We start from the raw sequence: 23,020 nt of genomic DNA, 5'->3' as shown, positions 1-23,020 counted from the left end.
GGATGACGCTAAGATACCCAGTGGGTACCTTGATACTCATTACTTCAAGCCAGAAGTGATTGTGCTGCATTCAAGCTGGCCTTGCACGAGGTATCTGCAACACAATCCTCAAGACTTCCCTTTACTGAAGAACACGCTAACTTAGGCAGGGCATTGCAGGAATGCATTTGCCCTGATTTAGGACCCAGAACAGCTCTATGCATTTATGTGGCATCACGCCTGGCCTAGAAAACCAGAAAACCTAGAAAACAATGTACCGCGAAAGCAAAGGGCAGTACAGGACTGTTCCCATGCACAGAAACAGCAGCAGTAGTTGTCCTTTACTCAGGCTACCTCAATACTCTACCACATAGACAAAGGAGATTTACTGTTTCCCTAATTTAAGTTTGGTATAAAGCTTTCAAAGGGATGCTGAATTCAAACAGAGCACAGTGCCTAGAGAACGAGCTAAACATTCCTTGTGAAATGATGGGCCACCCTGAAGCAGGAACAGACCAAAGAAATACAGAATACGTTTGCACATCCTCTACCATAAATAATTTTAAAATAATTACAGAACAATAGGTTACTATTACAAATGTGTAGTAGGACTTTATTTCTTCACCACACAAAAAATGTTCTCTTGCATTCTCCACTTGCAATCTAAAGCAGAAAATAGCAAGCAACCTTATAGGAAATGCTCTTAGAGCAAAAACTCTTAGGATGCCTAAAGTGAAATTATTGCCTCCATGAAACAAAAAACAAGGATCAACATTTACATTTTATTTTATGCCTTTTTTTCTACAGGCAGATTATAAACAATAAATCAATAACCTCGCCTATGCCTTTTGATACACTTCAGAAATTTAAGTGAAGTTTTGCCACACCCATGATAAATCAATTAAGCCATTTATTAATTATCCAACTTTTGGATACTTGATCACCCCATTGCAGTTCTATGATACAGCGTCTCTACAAATATTGCTTCTAAAAAGGCAATGTTTCCTTTCAAGTTCAAATTGCCACAGAAATGTTCCTTCTTCCTCCCACATAGCATCCAAATTCTTCTTCTTCCCTTCTTTCTCAAAATGACTCATCTACTGATGCCTCCGAAAGGGCACTCGTTTGTTTTACTCTGATGATATCTCATCATTTTAAATTCAATAGTTCTGGGATAGACTCTCACAAAAGGACAAAAGAGAGTCTCTGCTTCTCTTAAAATGGAGGTGATTAGAGTTTGTTGAGATTGCAAGCTGACTCCTGGAATGTACTTTACTGTCCAAAAAACCTGATGCAAACAAAAATACCTCTAGGGTGGCTATCTCCGCTTTAAATGCAAATTAAATTTCCATTATTATGAATGCCCCTCTTTGTAAAATTAACATAACTTCTGCAGAAAATGAAGTCAGAAATAACGTTTTTTCCTGAGAATTCCAGTGAAAACAATAAAGCAGGCTTACCTCCTTGTCTGCCTTTATGAGGTAGTAAAGTATCAGAAATAAGGGGTCCATTGGTGTAACAAACAGCAGGCGCCCATCTAAGTGACAGATATGTAAAAGTAAGCTTAGTACCAAGAGGCACAATATATTGACCTTTTTTTTTTCAGGATGTTTTTCAGGAGTATGGGCAAGAAGAGGAGAATTTTTTTTTCCAGCAAGAATCCAAATAATTTAATAAAATGGGCAGGAAAATAGTATTTATGATTTTATATTAAAAATACAGAGAGAACTCAATTCTCAACGCTGCCAAACCAAAGCACAAGCTCTACTGCAGGTCTGCTGGCTTCAAGCACTCTTAGTTTTGCCTTTTTCTGGACTATATTAAAAACAGCAAAATTGAAGCTGCCCTCTATTGGCAGATTTGGGTGTAACAGAAACTTGTTTTGGGATACCAGATATATCCAGTATACTTCACCTCAAACGCTGGGCAAGGCAACACCGTGCAGAAGAGGTAGGCACGGCAAGAAAGAATTTCAAGAGCTAGTTAAATTAGAGCTGCCTCTCATCTGTAAGGGGAGAATCTGCATGCAATCTCCTAATAGGACAAAATAAACTTAAATAGATCAGAAAATATGGCTCAGTATGTTGTATTCAAAGTTACACACAAAGGAAGAACTTGGTCTCCCGTTGAAACAGACACCTCTGCCCATCTGGAGCTCATTGCAGGACAATGGCTGAGTCAGGCTTTTGGTATAATTGTAGATAATTGGAAACAATGTAACATCAAGGAAATTCACTAATGAGACCCAAAAATTGATGACAAGTTGACATTAATTAGCAAACCAAAAGCAAATAAATGTAATTTTTTAAATTTTAAATCACATGATTAAATAATTAAAGAAAAGGAAATCCTATTGCAATGGCCCTAAAACTAACAAAAGACAGGGTGGGAAGAACGTGGTTTGGACAAAGCTGATATCCAATCTAACATTTGTATTACTAACATGATGTGTCGCGTGAGGCAAAGCAAACGTCAGGACTACTTACAAACATGAAAGCTTTGATAATAAAACTGGAGGGAAAAAAACCACTAGCCACTTTCTCAAAGTTTCCACTTACATGCTTTCCACTGTACCTCCAGGCAGAGGTATTTTTATTTGTTCTAAAGAGTTCGGACTCACTATAGGTGTATATAGTGAGTCTGTATACAGCAGTGTATATCTGCCCTTCTCTGCAGATAACAAGATAATTTGCTTTAACTGCAAACACATAGCTTTTTTTGTGTTGTTCTTCTCCTGACCGTTTCACAGATGCAGCAGTCCTAACATTCAGGAAAAATTTTTCCCCCTGTATCTTTTAAAGAAAACTGAGGCGATGATTCCTTAAGGCAACTGTTTCGCAAGGGCCAAAATAGAGGTTAGAAAGGGAGGGGGAGAATACAATGTGGACCTAATTGGGAGAAGTCTTTTGGCTCACCCCCAGATGGAGCAAGGAAAAGCTCACAGACGTACCGCTTGCATTGCTATATGCACCTGCAGAGGATGTTTAAAAGTTAACACACGCTTTGGGATATTACCATTAAAGAAGGCATATGTCTGGTGGGGTTGCTTTTATTTATTACTATAAAAGGTCTTTTTTCTAGTTAAAAAAGGACAAAACAACTACACCTTTATCTCCTGAATTAATACTTATTTCTTGGTCTAAGGACATGCTGGCAGAGAAACACTACTCCAATGACATTCTTACTGATAAAGGATTGTTAAAGCTGTCACAAGCAGTTACATAAGTTTCCTTCTCATTTTCAGAAAGGCGAGCTAGGATCAGAGAATGACTGGGATGGCATAGACAAGCTCACTTTAGACAAAACACTGAAACGGCACCTTCAGACAGCAGGACTATCCTGAGATCTCAGCACTCACAGAGGGGACTACAGAGGTAATTAAAAGACAGCAAGACCATACATTCCATACTCTAACACGCCGCTCTGCTTAGCTAGCTAAGGCCTTCCAGCCCTTTCTCCCTCCTGTTGGATAACACATATTTTACTTACACTGAGGACTTGCTGGTCTGATTGACAAGGCAAGCTAAGTATTTTACGGCACTTCAGTTTAAATACAATTGAATGACTTCCCCCCCCCCCCCTTCCTCAAAGACAAATGAACATCTGTCTAATTGAGGCTGCCAAAGGCAGCCTTTTAAAGAGAGACCACAAAGCCCCCAGCCCTGGTTAAATCCAGATGGCAAATGAGTGTGTCAGAAGGTGGGGATATGATGCAGCATGCCTCAAACAACTAGGAAAAACACCTGTAAATTTATTAGAAGAGAGAAGGAAGGTCTGTGTCTGAACATTAGTTACAGTTGGGGGAAGGATACGTTATATTACTCACCTTGTTGAACAGTCTGACCTATAAACCAGGAACGATATTCTTCATGAAAAGCTTTTACTTCAAACAGCTGCTGTGCACCACTATTGAATAAGTAAAGGGTTGCTTCCCCTGGTGAAAAGAAATCTGGTTTGTATTTGTAAGCTTTCACAAAAATCAAAAGAATATCCAATACGTCTGAAGAATGTGCCTTATATACATACAGACACACAAACATACACACATTCTACATAAACTCACTACAAAGAAAGCTCAGACAAAGAAAACTATTATATACAGATGTTCATTTACCAGCTCTATAAACCAAACTGAATTTGAATCAATAAATAAGATGTGTGAATAGTTCATCTTACAACACAAAGCCTTTGATCCAAACCCAAATCAAAATCACTCAAGAAATCAGCTTTTGTCTGGACTGAAGGGGGAAGGTAGAAAACAAGAAAATTGCTCTCCTTCCATCATGTTTGTCTCCAAGATATCAGACTCTGAGTTAAGGGAACAAAAGTATCAAACCTTCAAGTGACAATTTGAAATCATTTTTTCTTTGTGCATCAAAATGGATTGCCAATGACTCAGTATGGGTAGACAAATAAGGTAAACAAGGAAGCTAAAAGAAGTTGCTTCAAAGTGCCCATCAGAATCTTGATTGTTTAGAAAGGAAAAGGAAAGCTTTATTTTAGGCCACCCCATAGTACAGCTCTGCCATTTCATGTCAGTTCTGGGCTATAATGAAAGGGTGATGAATATGTTGCAAACAGGATTGGCATTTTCTGTATCTAAAACAGGAAGTTGCCAGAACTACAGAAGGGACCCCTGAAATTTGGTCAGCTGAGTCTGTTGGCTGGACTGGTCCTGTCTTGGTTATCAATCCATCTTCAAGAGACAAGAGCAACTATAACATAGCAGTCCTGCTGAAAACACATAAATTACAAAGCTGCACTGACTTGCAGATCATTGGCTGGCTCAAAAAAGTCTCAGTGTAAGCCCCTGCAAGCTGACGTCAGCGCTGCTGTTCTCAGCCTGCAGAGATCCCTAGATGCGGAGGGAGGTCAGCTAAAATGGGCAGACACATCTCTTCCCAAAAATGACTGATAATGCATTTTCCCCCCTTTATCCAAAAGGCTGACCAGATGTTTAACCTGGATATAGCTTCAGTTCTCTGATAATTTTTCTTTTGGGGAGGGGAGGAGAGGAGTGAAGAGTAGATATAAGGGGGAGCAGAGGATTCAATCATTACCATGGGCTTCTCAACAAGGGTCTACACCGTAGTTTGATCAGCGCCAGACATCAAACTACTCACAGCAGTGCTCACTGAACAACTTAAGACTCCTACCAGTGAGCACACTAGCCAAATGCAGTGGTGAACTATGAAATCTTGGGAAAGGGACCATTCCTGTTGCCTAACTCCAGCTCCTTAATTTATTTGCTTATGTTAAAAGGACAGTCACCACAGGTTTCCAACAGTGTCGTTAGACAGATGAGATGAGAGGGGATGGAGAGAGAACCTAGGCAGCTTTGCTCACAACTTTACCACTTCAGTTAGTTGCTTAAGTCTTGTGGTATGGTTATTTCCCTTCTTTTAGTTCAGCATTTTGAAAAATGTTTCTTGTGGTACTTCTGAACTGCAGGCTGAACCCTAGTTTATAGTCTTTGTAAAGGATAGAAATTTTGTCCTTTCTACCTGTCTATAAAAAGGACCATGCATACTTTTATTTAATAAAGTAGTTAGAATGAATTCTATAGTGTGCTGAGTCCTTCAGTGAGTATTTGTACAATATCTGGCATCAACAATTCATCTGTTAGACCCAAACGTAAGGAAAATACATTAATAGGGTGTTCTCAGTGCTTCCATTTTCAGACCTATACGTATAATAGGCTACATAACTGAAAGTTTATGCAGGTCTATAAATAAGCTCCTGTAAATTCTAAAGGAACACACCCCGGCAATCATTGTACTTTAGGTTTTCCCCAGAAACCTTTCCCAATATCTCTGATTCTCCAAGGTAACAGATCTCTTCTTCCACAGAGAAAAGCAAATTAATATCTACGCTTTTAAAAACATGACAAATTAGAAAGCCAATATAATACAGCAGGTGGAAAACATCTGTGGCTATATATTCCCACTGTAAATCTGAGCAATCAAAAAACAGGTATCATGATGAGTAAGTGATTTCACACTCTGTATTTATTGTTTTTAATTATTTTCCTCTTTAAAGAACAAGTAGCAGTTACTATATTGTGATATTAAAATGTACCTGAAGACTTTAGTTACAAACATATATAAATATGAGCAGTGAATTTCAAAACAAAAATATACAACTTAAATCTATAGAAAACAAATGAGCTCATGAAAAAAAAAAACCAGGATGAAACGTGTTTTTCAAACAAAATATGTTAACCCTAACAAAGGCTTACTGTAAGTTTCTGTTGAAGTATCTCATACTCCTTTTATTACATTACTCATATAATAATAACAAATTCTTGACAAAAAGAACAATCTGATTAGAAGTAAGTAACTGTGGGATGGTGGTGTCATTATATCCCTGCATTTGCTGGTCTTTCCAATGTATTTTGAATTCAAAGTGCCTCATTATGTATTAACGAGAAAAGAGACACCACCACTTGGACCAGCGAAAGAAGAAAATTCAATTTAAAAATGAAAAGACTCACAAAGCTTTGTAAGTATAACTGAATCACTTCTTCTAACTTTATTTATTTTACAGCATAAGATGAATGCTATGAAGCCTAAATTTGGATTAAAAAAAAGCCCAGGCTCAACACCCAACACTGTAAGCTCCCCAAAACTAATGCACTTAAAAACAGAACTTAAATTACACCTCTTTTATGTGCTGCCAATATTCCTGATGAATAAACAGTTCAACCAATTAAAATTATAAAAGAAATCCTAAATGTTTGCACAGCATTAACTATCTGGCATCACCAGCAGTATCTTTGGCACGTAAGACTTACACTATCATCATTTCAGCTTGCAAAATATGAATCTTTTGGTGGTGGAGGAAATCAACCAGAACCATTTCCAAAACTTGCCTGTGCTCGGATTGCGCAGTTTTGTAAATAAAGGTTCGCTGTCAGGTGTCTTAGGGGGGTCAGTAGCAGCCTCTGTGGGGGGAGAGGAAAAAGTTATGAACTTGTAAATTGAGACGTATTTAACACTCTGCCATGCTTCTCCAAGACATTCACAATTAATTAGATTGACACTATTTGAAAACTCACGTATTTTCTGCCTGAAAGTTATATGCCTCAGCCCAAATTCATCCTACCTGATCAAGGCACCTAAATTATGATTCCAGACTTCCTGGCACTCTCTATCTGCCACAGGAAAGATATGCACCTGGGGACTATTTAGATTTTGAAAACCACTTCCCCCGAGAGAGCCTCAGGCAAGAGAGCTTCTAAGTTTGACACCTCAGTTAAGTCAGATGAACTGGTATGTTGCCCTGATTAGTCCCAAAGACAATGAGAATGCTTTGGTAAGTTAGGCCAAGCACAGTGTGGACATTAAGATGTTAAAAGTGCAAAAGGTAAAATATTTGTGGGAAGAAACAGTGGTCCTCTAAAGCTTTCAGGAAGTCAGATTATGCAGGAATATGGAGTAGGAATTGTCTTGAGTGGTTGTTACTTCTGTGAAAAATATGCACACTTGTTTACCTGTTATGCATAATCTTAAAAAATAAAGAGTGCATTTAATTCCCCCCACAGGAAAAAGAAGCTGAGAGAATACAGCACCTCTGGCTTAAGCCTCTGACAGTTTTCCCTTTTCTGTGTCTTTAGGCAAAAAAAAGACAAAAAGCAGAGCCACAAAAGTATGATTTCTCTGTGAAATTTAAAAAAAAAAATTAGAAAGGAAACAGCTCCCACAAGGATGCTGATTCAAGCCTGAAAAAACATTTATAAGGATCCCCAGTTAATTATATTCTATCCACGTTCTCTTTGTAGGGAAAGTCTAACTTATATTTATGAAAACAACTTCCCACATCTGAGTTAAGAGCAACATGACAGCATCATCTTTCTTAGCTTGCACACTGCCAGTTCTGTCCCAATTCCTTTCATGCAGGTATTCATCAGCGCAAGGAAAATTACTAAAGCATTTCACATACATAACCAGTATCCAGACCCCAGAGAAGGGACTGACAGGGATCAGGCTGATGTTTGCGTTATGGTGCTGCTAAGGAAAGCAGAGAGGAGTAGCAGAGGCGGGCTGCACAGCTATTCATGAGGGAGGCTGTTGGAAGAAACAGAAGTGCCACATCGTCCTTCCCCTTTCAGCAGCATCCAGGAGGTTTGCAGAGAGGGAGACAGCACAGTTCTTTTCTATGGAAGACAGGGAAGTAGGAACCTCAAGTACAACCAAAAACAGTTGTCCTCCACTCTGGCTGAAAGTCTACCCCCAACACATCTGGAAAGGACAGGTGGACTTCTCACAGGCTGTTCACTGACACCTCAGTGGCAAAAAAAAGCCCCAAATAACCCTCATCTTTCACATTCACTCCTGGTTACTCAGTTGTGTCACAAACAGAAATTGCCCAGATAAAGACATAAGCAGGGCTTAAAAAGCAAGTGCGTTTTGTGATAAAGTGTTGGAGGATAATAGTTCTCAGAGCAGTTCAGAGAATTTACAGTCATTTTCCTGCCCTGAATTTTTAGCTGAGTCTTCAGGTGGCTTGAAAAAGTGCGTTAAAAAGTTTCAATCTAAGTTGAGGGTTTTTAATGGAAAAAGTCCGTATTTGCTAGCCAGATTTGCTTCATATGCTGATACATAAACACACATGGTTGTCAGCTACATTTGTCCTGGCAAAGGCAAACTTCAAATTTCTAGAGCTGTATATATTTCAATTCTTGACCACAGTTTAACATTAGTGTATTTTTTGTTACTTTTTAAAACACTACAGTGATTAATGACAGTGAAAGAAACACACTGCACGTGTTTACTTTGATGTGTTTCACACGAACATGTTAAAATATACACACTAAATGTGAGTTTCAAAATTTAAAACAAAAAGCAAAACAAAAAAAAAACCCAAAGGAACTTTTAGCGCTCACTTGCTCTGCTTTCTTCGTACATAGATTTATGAACACTGGGAATGAGTCCAGCTAAGCCTTAAGTTGCATCTTACATATCGTGAACAATTAAGTAGACAATCCTTCCTAATGTAGCTGTTTTTAATGAAGTTCACATCTTTATCTAGTTGATACGCTCTTTGCCTAATCTTTTAGTAACATACTGAATTTATCCACCCCCCTTAAGCCTGGGAGACACCTGCACGTAGAGAGCACTGAGTGTAACAAACCCAAGAGATACAGTGTTCCGTCTCTTCCTCATCAATCCTCTGCCTTCCCAACCCAGCTAACTGCCCTCCATCACTAAGGCCTACCCCATGCTATCCCAGGCTCAGCACCCTCTGTTCTGCCCCTTTGTATACGCAGCCTGGCCCTGCAGCTGCCTTGGCTCAGCCAGTAGCTCTTCCCCATGTGAAGAGAAGCACAGCTCTGCCCATTTACTTCTTTGGTCCTCCCCAAGTTCCATGGGGTTCATCACTGCATAGAGGACAGCGGTGATCACACTCTATTGAACAGTCTGAGTTGCAGCCTTCAGTCCCAGTATCCCGTGCTGATAGGATCAGAGTATTCGTCACATTCTCCACACAGCTACCACAGAAGATGGTTTACCAGAAGGGATACGCACATATGCACACACACAAGAAGAAGTGAGGAGTGGGCAAAGGCAAAAGTGGTTTCTTTGAGTTTCTTTTACCCTCAGTTTCCTCAAAATGTAGGCAATACCCCACTCCATTTCCAGGCGCATCTGAAGTATATTTTTGTTACAGATTGGCTCTACTAGATGTCAAGTTGGCAGATAAAAAGAGGCAATTGGGAGAATGCCTGCTTGGAAAACTGAATGCAATGCTAACGTGGCCTTAAGGGCAAAGAAGGCCCTATTGATCTGAATTTAAACACTTCATGACTAGGAAAATGCTGACCAAGGGACTTTTGAAGTTAGGTGTCCAAACCTAACTTTCCTTTAGCCAGGAAAGGTAACTGGATTTCTTTAATGTCATTACATTTATCAGTCCTTGTATTTGGGCAAGGATCTCTTACACTAAATAAATAAAGACTTCTTAAAAAGCAGTACTGTAGCAATTTTCTAGCAAAACTAAGAGTTAAACTAGGCCTTTTTTTTTTTTTTTACTTTTAAGATTCACATCCAGAAAAGAAATAATCTTACAGAAAATAAGCAGACAAAAGGGACATTACAGGAAGAGCTTTTTTGTTAAATCCTAAAGGAAATCCTAAAGATTGCCACTACACTTACTACAACAGTATCCATAGCTCAGCCCTGAGAAACTCATTCATCTACAAGAACAGCAAGTGAGAGAGGTAAGACCTTTCTGACCGAGTATTATACTCTCTACCAACTGTCTTGCAGCTGTGAACTGCACATCACACACCATCAGTACAGGTCAGCTTACTAGCAGATGTGCCAGTACAGCATGCTATTCTCCTAGGACAATATTCACTACAAGGATACAAAAAACTGATACAAGGGTACAGAGGGGCTCAACTAATCCTGTCCCAAGGAGGCATCTCAATTAGCAAGCCACTCTAAACTGCCAGGGAAGACAGATGACAGGCACTTCCAGGAGGCAGCTGAATCCACCTTAAAGCCTAAACCCACCTGTATCATCCCCTGCAAGCATATGCCTCTGTCTCCATTGATCTTACAGACACCTTCAGCAACACAGAATGAATCCGGATGCAGTACCGCTACAGCTATACCAGAGGAGGGAGTTCTGAGGTAAGCACAACGCAGGACACTGGGCTGGTAACTATGTCTACTTTGCTTAAGCTATAGTCTACTGTTCATTCACTATTAACCAAATCACACAAAGTCCATCTAAAAATGTGGGTGATACATCCATCGGTTGTACTGGAGTCTACAGGCAGAACCTCAAAATCCTGAAGCTTAGTGAAAGAGACTATAAAAGCTTAAACGAAGCTTTCCATTACAGAAAAGGAGAAAAGCCTATCATATTTCGTGGAGGTCAGACACACAACCAGGCAAATTCTATAAAATATATAAACAGAACAAAGTGAAAATGAACCAGCTGTCAAAGGATTTCTGGCAATAATTTCTTCCACAATGGATAGATATGAGGCACTAATGAATCTGGCCATAAAAAAAAAAGTGTTAGCTGGTACAGCAACACGATAAATTGGAAAAGAACGTAAAACTCCCACTAAGATCTATGAAACTGTTATGGATGATGCAAGGTCTATTCACCTTTTTTTTTTTTTTTTAAATTGCTTATAGAATACTATATATAACAGACTAATATCAAGTTATATGGAATTCCCATGCAAAAAGCTGCCAGCCAAGCAAGCAAAAAGGCTGTAAATATCTGTCAATTGCGTAAGAGGAAAAAACCCTCTGAGAGCACAAATTTCCCTACCACCATCACCCTGCAAAAAACCAGGATTATTTAAAAGTCTGGAAATATAAAGTTAAGATTTCATTTAAAAACAGATATTAAACCATACGTCACCTACACGAATCTTTTCCATTCCCTTCTTAACTTCTAACCGTGCACGAAAGGTGTGTCAGATGGAGACACTATAATGGAGCCCATTAAATGGACATTTTATGGAAGACCTTAAACTATGTAGCCTAAGGGAACAGATATGTTAGATCTAATAATCATTTGATTTATGTTCTTTTTAGAATCAGTCAACCTGAAGTAAGTGGTTTTAATTCAGTGCCTGTGTCCCCTGTCCTGAAAAAAGCCCAGAGAAAATTAATTAATAAGTCCAGTACTTTGTATCACCCAAACTTTTGACAATTTTTCTAAGTTACAAGGTAATTAACTATTAGCATAATAAATGAATTCAGGTACACAGAGACTGAGGATACAGTTTCCTGAATGGCTTCAAATGACCAAAGATCACAGGCCATTGAAAAGCGCAGTCCTGAGGTCCCCACCTCTGGTCCCTCCCTGTTGCGCATCTCTGCTGCTTTCTTTCCAACGAAACTAGCAATCTCGTGGCCACACAACAAGTTGGCTCAGTTCATTGACGCAGCTGAGAAATAACCAGTCACAAAAAAGAAGTATTAATTTTCACCCAGATCAGTAAGCTATTCTCACTCACCATATGGTTACGTTATCACCAGACCAAAGGGACAGAACCCATGGCAGGAGCAGATGGCACAGAATATAACCTACTCTATATGTGACACTGAGGTCTTTGACCAGTGTAAGCTGATTAGAAGACTAGATTGTATGTGACTTTATAGAGGTGGGAAAGCAAGAGATGAGCCACAAGACTACATTGTTGCTTCCTTGGCTCACAATACTCTCAGGGGAGTACTAGTTGGCACACAGCCTGATTTACCTCTGCAAACAGCCTCTTTCGCAGGTGCTTACATATAAGGTATGGCTTTGCACTTGCACACACTTGATTTTTGGAAGTATCTTCTTAGTTGTTACTCAGTTATGTTAATTTGATGTTACCTCACCACCTTACCCTCTCCTTGACTACACATAGTACTAGCTTCAGTAAGGGGACTTCTGCCATGCCTGTTGTAAAAGATAGAATGGTTACCAGTTTGTAATCACAGCATTTATTATTTGGTGCCCTAAGAAAATAACGTTTAATGTGACATAACTTACACCCCTCAAAGTCTTTCTGGCTCCTACTTCAACTAAAAATCCTATGATAAAACACAATGATATCTAAAAATGGCACTGTTTTCTATCTTGAGTAAAACTTCACCTGGAAATGCTACTAGACGGTTTGAGTGGCCTTTGGTTCCAGTACACAGCTATGCAATACAGCTAAATATTAAGACTTCTGCCTGAGAGCATCTTTTGGCTTCCCCTATGTTGGCACAGTTCACTTCTTAGGCCAAAAAAACATGTTCATGGACTCACTGGCAGCAATGGACAGTACTAATTCATCCGTTACTGAGATCTAGATGCTAGGCACATCATGCAGGGGTTTGAGCTGAATGAAGGAGAGGTCAACCTTGAGAAATTCAAGAACAGGTTATCACTTGAAAGGATAAAAACTTCAGACTTCCCTTCTCAATATTTATAGGGTCAACACTGGTGCAGCTGTATTACTGGCTGAATCAGCCCTATTCCCATGTGCAGAGAGGCCTAAGTTGGCATAAGTTGGTCTCTTCGAAGCCAGATGGCAGAAAGCAGAAGTAGGAGATGGTGTTACACATTAAAACATCTCTTTTCAGTTATTTTATTTGCTATGCTTCCTTCTGGCTCCTTAGCTTGCCAGTTATATCTGCTTTATACACAGCTGAGCTCAGTATGCCTTTTAAGAGATGACATATAAGAAATGGTACAAATTACCTGCAGGCAAAAGGCTTTGTTCAGGAGATGCAAATGCCAATTTAGGGGGAGGTGAAGTAAAATATGCCCACAGAGTGCTAACTTCTAAAATAAGCGCATTCACATTCACCTTATTAAAAACGTATATAAATATGTGCACATATTTTATATAAACTTTCTAATGTTTTAAGTCAGCTGTTAAAAAACATACGTATTTGTTTATTGTAAACATTATTTCCAAGTTCTTTATCTAAATTATTCTGGAAGTATTAATGTTCAAGTATTCTTCTCAATTTTGACATTCATTACAACTTCTGAATCAAGCTCCCTAACAGCCCAGCAGTGTAGTCTATTTTGTAGCAGATAAAATGAACTGGTTTTTAAATGCTAAATAAAAGCATGTATCAAAGCGTTAAGTGCAAGGTGCGAGAATGGAGGAAAAAAAAAAATAAAACCTGCCTACTTCAGATTTTAAAGCAAACTATTTTCATGCATTAAGTATTCCACAGCTTCTTTTGCTGTGACATCTTCTCTCATTATGACCCAAAATTTTCAAGTCAAATGCTTCCTCTGTTGTTGCATGGAGACAAAATTTCCTCAGTCTCATTTGAAAGAACGAAGGATTAATTTAATGTGTGCTGATGCCCTATGGTCTGGCATCACAGTCCATTTATTTCTGCCTCCATCTGACTTTTGGCATATATGAAATTTGTTCAAACAACTTGCCAAGTCTAATGTGAAACCGCTCCTTTTATTTTTAAATAAGTAATTCCTAAAAATAACAGGATTGTTAAATTTCCCTCTCCCCTTGCAATGCTTCCAGTGCTATTCATACGGCAGTTCCCGTAAAACAATAAAAAAGCTAATCAATTTACTGTTTAAGAAAACAGCAGACTGAAAAAATGTAGTCAACTAAACCTGTCTAGATCAGAAAAACAAAGGTTGAAAATAATTTTCAGCTTGCAGCTAACCTCTACTTCTCTTCCTAATACAGACAAATGCAGAACAAATTAAATACAGCAGTCTTAACTTTAGGTGTAGAGTGGAACACCAGGCTTAGAAAATTGCCTTCAATTCCTGACCTCTTCGCTAAAACCAGTGAAGGATATAACTAGTTCCAGTTCTGACATAACACCTATCCCTGAGAAAGTGTACTGAAAAGAGACTGCCCTTCACACCCATCCTGTTAAGCAGCTAGTGTGATTTTGGTTGCTATTGGCAAGACCAGTTTGAAGCCATTACGTAAGAACTTTTATTTGTTATACAGAGCCCAGATCAGATCTATGTCACGCACAGCAACTTTATCGCAGTATTTGAGGGTTTTCCAGAGCCCTCCCCTTAGAACCCTACAATTAGGTGGGGTCTCAGTATTATTTCTCTGTCTAGAAAATAATTTCTAGTTCTGATAATTTTCAGAGAAAACATTAAAAATGGTAATTCCATGGGCTCAACTCATAAAGCAAGTAGAAATTTCTTATATGCCCATTAAAAAAAAAATCACACTGGTTCAGATAGTAGGATGTTAAAAAAACGTACATGAATACTCAGTAAACACAAACAGAATCTCCTCTACTAAAGCACATCATTAGCAACTTTCTAGCTGCGAGACGGTCAGGTTTTAATTCTTAGGAGCTATTTGTTTTCCCTTGTACCTGTTCAGTAGCTAGACCAATACAACAAGAAGCTTGTATAGGAAGCTCTACATTCTCAACGGTAAAGGGGGGCTCAGGTACATGGGTAACGTGACATTCCTGATTATCCAACCACTAAGAGAAATGCAGAAAAGCACAATATGGAAATTCAGCCACCCACCAATGAAGTCCACGTGGGTCCTTTTGGACTTATTAGCACTTTGGTGTCTCTGTACCATGATTCCTCCAGAACTCCAGACTCAGGAGGTCTTCTTAACCATCGACATCAACTACCCTGCACAAAGCAAGTTCAGATCTGGATTTCCAGCCAAGCTAATAAAATCCCCTGGAACGTGGAGCACAGCACAGAAACACCCAAGTGGGTCTGCACAGAGCCAGCTTGGGTCCATCAGGACTTATTAGTTCAGACACTGTATGAAAGCAGCTGCACTGCAAAGCTGGTCCTGGAAACAGCAGAGATGTGTTAACATGGCACAGCACTTGAACTAATAAACCATTAGTGCTGAGCTGAGCCTGCTCTGGGCCAAATCTGGTGCCTGTATATCCACAGCAGTTAATCTGCAACTGGAGGAACTGCCCAAAGAGTTGACCCTATTTCAAGCCCAGCACGCACAGCTCTACCCCCACCTACATGCCCAAGTCTTCTGTTCTCATCACCTCCCTCCATATGATCAATCCCTCCATCTTCCCTCCTCCTGTTTGTTCATCGTTTTCTCTCTTGACTATTCACTTCCATTTCTCAACCTTCCTCTAAATGTCCATGATAAGACTGCACAATGTACACCAGCGGCTTCCAGCCTTTCAGGAGTAATTAACATGGTTACCACTTTCTCCTCATCCTACCTTCTCCACCATACCAACACTTCCTACCTCCTCTCCCACTGACTTCTGTTTTCGCCTTTGTCCTGCTCTCGGTTTTTCAATCCCTAACATAGGAACAATTATGCTTATAAAAACAAAACAAAAAGATGACTGTATCGGCTTATCAAATCATCCTGCCTCTGTGGGAAAAAATAAGTATCAGCAGAAACACCATCACAAGAGCTCTCACCAGGACAAGGGCAGGGCATTTCTGAAGGTAAAATTTGCTACCTCACCTAGAAGTTGCTTACCAGCCAGCCCAGATATGACTGTCTGAGGCTCTCCTCTCCCCTTTCTACTCGGACTTCCCTTGTGTGACTCTCCCATGCCAAACAGCCTGAGTGTCTTGGTGTGGCAAAGGGCTGGTGAGAGCAAAGACTGTCATCAGGCTGCTGATAAGAACAGTGAATGAGGAAAGAGTGCCATAGGAAAGAATGAGGGTAGGCAAAGACTGACTGAAATGAAGCACAGGGTCACTGGCCTGCTGACTGAACATGAACTCTGCCTCTCAGCTCAGGCAACTCCGCTCCCCCTTCCTTCCTTCACCCACCTCTATACTCCATGCAAAATACCTGCTGAACTGTGTGGTTTATAGCTCTGTCCTATGATGTGTAAGCATGAGATGGACACTAACGATCAAAGTTTTACAGTACCGGAAATACAATGGTAGAGTTAACCACTTGCAACAGGAAGTGACAGAGTCTGGCCCTCTAGAACAGTTCAAGAGGACTGGGATAACACACATCATTGGTAAAACAACCACTCCAACTGCATTACTCCTCTAGCCATAATCATGACTTCAACGAAGAGCATTGGCAGTTCTACCTGACAGAAGAGATTCCTTGTTTCTGAGCTATTTCCAGAACACTGAAATCAATATAAAAATAAACAAATCAGAAACAAAATTGAAATTTATCTCCTTAGTCATCAAACATGCTCTGAACAGCAGAGCAGCAATTTATTGTCTGTGCAATGTAAGATAGTGTATAAACGTGGTCTGAAACAAGGAAATTAGTAATTATTTTATAACCTTCAATACTAAAGCAGACAAGCATACTCTGCTCACTTTCTCTGGCAATTAGAAAATTAAATCTGCCTGCTTTTTAGCTGCTGTGTTCCAGATATCAACCCGATGTTGTCAGTTGCTGAAGTCCAAATAAGAAAGAATCTCACCTTTCTCTTACATGTACTTTTTACACAGTTAAGTGTTTCTACATGTCACATAAGCAGCAAAACCACAGTCATAGACTTGTGCAAAATCAGACAGATTCTCAGAACGACGTAATAACTAAGGAATCAGAGCAACACATGCATCATCATTCAGAACTCCAGCCAATGTCTTTGCCTTGTTCTAGGAAGCTACTGTTGAACCTCTAACAGTCTGAATTATTGAAAAATACTGATACTTAAGACAGTAAGTTTCAGTTCTCATTGTTTTACTTCTATACTTTTGACAGACCTCATTCTTTTTTAGACTAAGATATCTAGCCTCTTTGCAGAACTAGTCACCACCTCCATCCATACAGGAACTTTTAAGATGTCACAATCAAAGCAAGATGAATGGCATATATCCAAGTGGAGATGCTATTAGGTTGCGTAGGATGGTATACATTATTAACCTTACAAGCTGTTGTAGGAGGCAGACTACCCAGGTGAGTTTTTCAAACTAACCTAAGCACTTGAAACCAGCATCTTAGAAAGTGCCTTTATTACAAGAAAAGTTTTGGAGCTTCTTGCATAGCATTAAAACACACCTTGCTCCTTCCTCCCACTATGCACAGGATAATGGCCACAGACACAAGAAGATAAATAGGCTATTTACACGTAGATGATGTTGGCAGACTTATTAACAAATCGTATTAAACTCACACCAAGAACCAGATCCTGCAATTATTTACACCGGTCGTTTTTATGCATGTATGTAGCATAATGCTATGCGGGTATTATGAAGATATGAATTGCCATATGAATAAAATTTAAGATAGTCAAAGAACAAGCGTTTTTTGATATAAATCCAACTGCATCCATCTTCATTCCTAAAAGTAATCAGGTCTTCCTACTACAAATTCCACTAAATGGCCAATGAAGAACTTCGGAGATCCATCCAACAAAGCAGTTAAGAAATGCAAAACTTTGAAAAGCAATAGATGTTAACTTTAAAAATCTCTTTTCTGAAAAAAATGTTAAAACCAAACTAAAATCATTAAACCTACTTCATTTCAGCAGTCCTATTCATATGACTGGCACGTCTCATCAGCCGTGGAGTTCTGAAATTATCAGCCACAGAGTTTTTAAAAATCACTACATGCTTTGAGGTTCTACTAAGGCTTAATAAACTTTCTTACAGGTCTGGAGTACTATATAAATTCTGTCAGAGCTGTGCTGGCATAATTGGTAATACAAACTGTCTGGCTTCATGAAAGTTACAAGCTCTGGCTCCAATCCTGCAAACACTTACTGAAGAATTTAACTTACTGCACAGAATTGACTACTCATGCATAAGTTAAGCATATTTGTAAATATTTGCACAGTATGGACATCTGTTGGCATAGCCAGTCATCTGATACAAGATTCAGCTTTAAATCCTAGTCTGCAGAGTCAATATTAAAAAAAGGAATTCCTCACTCATAAATTCCTTTCTTAGGCATCAAACATGTCAGATACCAAAGGGTGGAATTGAAAAGTTAAAACCAGGGGAAGAGAGCAATCAGTGAAATCATAACAATTGGTTCTGTTTCTCATGTAACTAGAGCAGCCCTGTTTCTTACAGATGCATGTCTTAAGACTGAGCTCCTGCCTTGTTTTCAACCTTTGCTGAACTAAGTTCTTGCTATACCGTTCCTTCAGTGGTGCCATTTATAGCATTTCTCACATCATCGCAGACATTTTCACCCATCTCATAAAATTACTCCAAAGAGCTCCTCCTTTTTATCAGGTTTGGTTGAAATTAATACTCAAAAGTTTGGGGTGGGATAAGAAATAGGCACAGTACAAAGCGGACCCACAGATAATTGTGGAAGTTGCATTTCCTTAGGAAATCAAACTAAAAAAAGCACTTATGAAATGCCTCCTTCCTCTTAGTGTCTTGCAGTTTGAGCACATCCTGTTTCACTCATCCTCTTTAACACAAAAACCTTTTGTGATCTGTGAATTTAAAATTCTGAAACCTGATACTAGGTAGAAATAAATGTTAAGGGGGAAAGCATCTTCCCATTTATTCAGCGTTAAGTGAGAGAAACTAAGCCTACGCAGTGTTTAAGGCCTTGTGTATATTGCATCTGCAGAGCTGCCACGTGGAGGTCTGCTTCTTTAGCCTATAGAGAGGAAAAGCTAAGGAGATCTCACTCTGGCTTAGGACTTACTGTTTCCAAGGAGTTTGTTTTAAAGCTGAGGCTTAGGGCACTAAACCATTTCCTTCAAAAAATGCAGGAATGGACTAAGGGGATGGAGGCAAGGTGGGCTGCCAGCAGCAGGGAGATGACAACGAGGCTCTATCAGGGACCTCGGTGACAAGACCTTTATACAGCTCCTCTCCCCACGGCCGACAACGCTTTTTGCAAACCAGGGGCGAGCTGGCCTTTGGAAAACCCTAATGACACACCAAAATAAAACACATAGATGCCATGAGGGAAACAGGGTCCCTGGAGAGGAGAAGGGGGGTACTCTGTAGGGCCTTGTGTAAAGGCTGTGTGACAAAATGTCCTTACACCACCAGGGCTGGGGCTGGCTGCACACAGCAGCCCAGAGATCTGCCCCAGCCCTCGGAGAAAGGCACCCGTCTCTGCCCGAGCGACGGCCCAGCCCCGCCGCGATGCGGGCAAGCACCGCCAAGGCCAGTCAGCGGGGCGCGGTGGAGAATGAGAGATCGGCGCTGCGGCAGAGCCTGTCCCACCTCAGAGCCCCGCTGAGTTACCTGGTGCAATGAGCACCCACTGGCCAGGGTGCGCGTCCGCGGGACGCTGCTTCGCGCCGTGCATGCTCCGTACGCGCCGGCCGCCGGCCCCGCTCCCGCCGCCGCTCCCGCCGCCGCCGCAACATGGCGGCTGGGGTGGGGCGGCACAGGGGAGGAAGGAGAGGCGGGAAGAGGCGCCGCGCGCTACTACCCGCCCGGCGGCCGCGCGCCTCACAGCCACGCGCGTGGCGGCAGGACGGCGCCACCCCGCGGGCGAGAGTGGGGGGCGGGCGGCAGCAGGCACTGAGATGGCTGCGGCTGCGCTGCCGCTTCCCCTCTCGCCCTCCTCCCTCCCCCCCCCCACGTGGAAGGAATGGTACAAGCCATTGCGGGCGGGGCAGAGAGCAGCAAAGCCTTTCCTCTCGCCTCACCCCGCCAGTGGTCTGCGGGCTGTTGGGCGCGTGGGGCGGGCAGCCGCGGGGCCCCTGGGCGCCCGTCTTCCCCCTCATACACTGAGGGCTGGCAGGCACAGGCTTCCTTTTAACCCTGTCCCATCGCAGGCCGGGAGGTGACCGTTCCACAGGGGTCGGGCTGCCATAGCTGAGCGGTGCCTGCCACTGCCCCATCGCTGCCAACCCCTGGCAGGAGCAGCACCCCTGCCGAAAGCTTTGTCTCGAGGGGGGCACAGCTTCGATTAGGCGTGATGAGTTTGGACCTAAAGGCAGAAGTGCGGGGCCACGGAGGTGATTAACGGATTTGAACATCTGAGCTGAAGAAGGGCCGAAAGCTGGGGCTGTTCAGCCCGGAGAAGGCATCTTAATCCATGTACATAAATGCCTCATGGGGGGAGTAAAGAGGATGGAGCCAGGCTTTTCTCAGTGGTGCCAACTGACAGGGCTCGAGGCAAAGGGCACAAACTGAAACGAGGAAATGCCATTTAAACATAAGAAAAAATGCCTTTCGTGTGTGGGTGGTCAAACATTGGAGCAGGTTGTCCTGAACAACTGTGGAGTCTCCATCTGTGGAGATGTTAAAAACCCGACTGGACATTGCCCTGAGCACCTGCTGTAGCTGGCCCAGCCCTGAGCAGGGAGCTGGACTAGACCGTCTCCAGAGGCACCTGCCAGCTTCTGCTGTTCTGTGGAACTTTGGTCCTCCAAGGCTGGGCATGCCTGGGCAGAGCCAGAATCCTCTCGTATCAGTCATACGCCCCGGTGTATAATATGATCCTGTTAAATAGGTCCTATACCTACAAATCATACCGAGGAGCCATAGTCACAAAGTAAGATCCACACTTATGCATATTTTAGTATACATGTGCATATGTACATAAGCTTAGCTTTCCCAACACAAGAATGGGTTGATGGCCACCATCCCAGAGATTTAGGAGACAAATATTATATGTTATCAAAAGTATTAAAGTATACATATCAATTGTAAATCTCAGAGATATGAAACAAATATTGAAAACATACTAACATTATGCCCCAAAACAGAGCAGAAATAACCAAGGCCAACATATGCAAAACAGCTGAGTTGATGTAAGGCTGAAAAAAATAATTTCCTGAAGTTTGAGCATATACAATCATAACTCTGAGATTACATTAGTCTAAATTTGTTTTATTTTAATTTTCCTGATTTTTTTCCCTGCTTGAAGTAGGGCAAGATCTAAGTGCCAAAGACCACACCACACCATGTGTTTTGAAGAAGTCCCCACTGAAATCACTTGCTTTCAAAGTGATTGCAATTTGCCGTAGCATATGCCTGGATTGCAACATTCACTGATGGGTCTTGTAAAACCCTTCTCGGTACTTGTGTTAGCAAAGAGAGAAAGAGGCTCCTGACTGTTCCACTGTAATCCATACAAGAGCACTGGAAGAGCAGAACAGAGCTGGTTGCTGTGTTTGAAACCTTCCTAGAAGGAAAGCCTTCCATGTAGAGAAAAGGTTCTCCATAAATAATAACGTCAATTTGGCCTCCAGTCCTGAAAATGGCAACGAGTCACAGGCTGTTGTACACTGCTGAGCTTAACAAAGCTCTGGAAAAGCCGGGAATCCAACCCTGCAAGCCTCCAGATGCAGTGTGTTGTCAGGGTCAAGTCTAAAGGCGTAACCTGCAGTTGTTCCAGACATCCTATTTCCTCCCTGACTGTGGTGTGTGATGGAAATGTTATGGCAAACATTGCTGTACATTTACAAAACTGATTTCTTAAGCTCTCATTTTTCAAAGCAGCAATCCATCCTTATTTAGGCACGTGGTAAGCAAGCTAATTTTCAGAGGTGCTGAGTACTGCTAACATCAGTTGAACTGAATGGACGTTCCAGCTGTTTGTTTCTTTTGATTTATGAGCATCTCCCACAATCTCTAGATGCATATATAGATCCCAGGCCCCGGGATCTAAAACGTCCTTTTCCAGAAACTTTCAGATAGAAATGTTTTTCTCAGATACTTCAAAATGCCCCAAATGGAAATTCTCAAATGGCTCTAAATAAGGCTCTAGAATGACATCAGTTTTGGAATAAAAATAATGCAGTAATTTATACATATTAAATATTTAAAACTTTCTGTTGTTACTCATGCACATTTGAGACGTACTATCTGTCTTTATAAACAGAGGATATACTATATCATTATAAACAAAAGATACACTAATTAGGGATTTCTGTCAGGAGCTGATGATACTAAAATCTTATTTGCTTAAGAATTAAATACTTTCCCTCCAGGCTTGCCAACACTTTTAAACCTTAGTTTAAAAGAAAGAAAATGCTGAAGTTTAAAACACTAGACTGATCTGAACTGCTTTGGTGATATCATTGTAAATACTCAAATCTTAATTTTACACACATGGGTATTCTCATTTGAGCCCGTATGACTCATCACGTCCAGAAAGCTAAATGCATGCAATATGGGACTACATCCTATCTGAGGACAATCGTTTTACACAATTCAGAGCCATTTGATGTGCATTCAGACTTCACCTGCACTCTGTCCATTCATTCATTTGTGCTACGGCTGCTTCTCATAATCCAAATGTCTGTGCAAATGCAAGCATCCCTTTTTGCCAAACAAAAATTACTTACTTTCTGCTGCCAAAGAAACACTACCTTTGTCCACCTTCAGCTGCGGAATTTACCCCTTCCTCCTCCCCTGCACGAGCTTTAAGAGAAGCAACTTTTAAATCTTGCTTGGAGCAAGAAACGAAACAATGTTTAGAAAGAAGTGTGATTCTTTGTTGAGTCGAGGTTGTCATTTAAAAGACAAAAATGTTTCCACTTACGATTATGTTTCATTTTACGGTGTTTCAACAAACAAATTACATTTATGGGCCAAGTTTATCTATTTTATGCTTCAGTGATTCAAACATTTACATGCATAACTTTAAATCCATTGATCTGCACATTTAAGGGTCAGCTGTATGTATGCAAGAGTGTTACATTTCATCCCGGTGAAAGGC

At 40.9% G+C, this 23,020-nt stretch overlaps 1 protein-coding gene across 3 annotated transcripts in view; it reads right to left on the bottom strand.

Moving 5' to 3' along the window:
- RNASEH2B (ribonuclease H2 subunit B) overlaps positions 1–19,829 on the bottom strand; it is a 43,669-nt gene extending 23,840 nt beyond the window's left edge. For 2 of the 3 annotated variants that reach the window (XM_075139677.1, XM_075139675.1), the window contains exons 1-4: positions 19,588–19,724; positions 6,851–6,922; positions 3,806–3,913; positions 1,440–1,516 (exon numbers count right to left, since the gene is read on the bottom strand). In XM_075139677.1, coding sequence (XP_074995778.1) covers positions 1,440–1,516; positions 3,806–3,913; positions 6,851–6,922; positions 19,588–19,651 — 321 coding nt within the window. In that variant the 5' untranslated portion in view covers positions 19,652–19,724. Of the gene's footprint in view, positions 1–1,439; positions 1,517–3,805; positions 3,914–6,850; positions 6,923–19,587 lie in introns of all 3 variants that reach the window. The other variant, XM_075139676.1, reaches the window with a different exon arrangement.
- Between the last annotated feature and the right edge of the window lie 3,191 nt (positions 19,830–23,020).

The sequence above is a fragment of the Calonectris borealis genome, chromosome 1 (assembly GCF_964195595.1).
Source record: "Calonectris borealis chromosome 1, bCalBor7.hap1.2, whole genome shotgun sequence".
Lineage (NCBI taxonomy): Eukaryota > Metazoa > Chordata > Aves > Procellariiformes > Procellariidae > Calonectris > Calonectris borealis.
The sequence above is the reverse complement of the archived record's forward strand: the minus strand, read 5'-3'. Positions and strand labels throughout refer to the sequence as shown.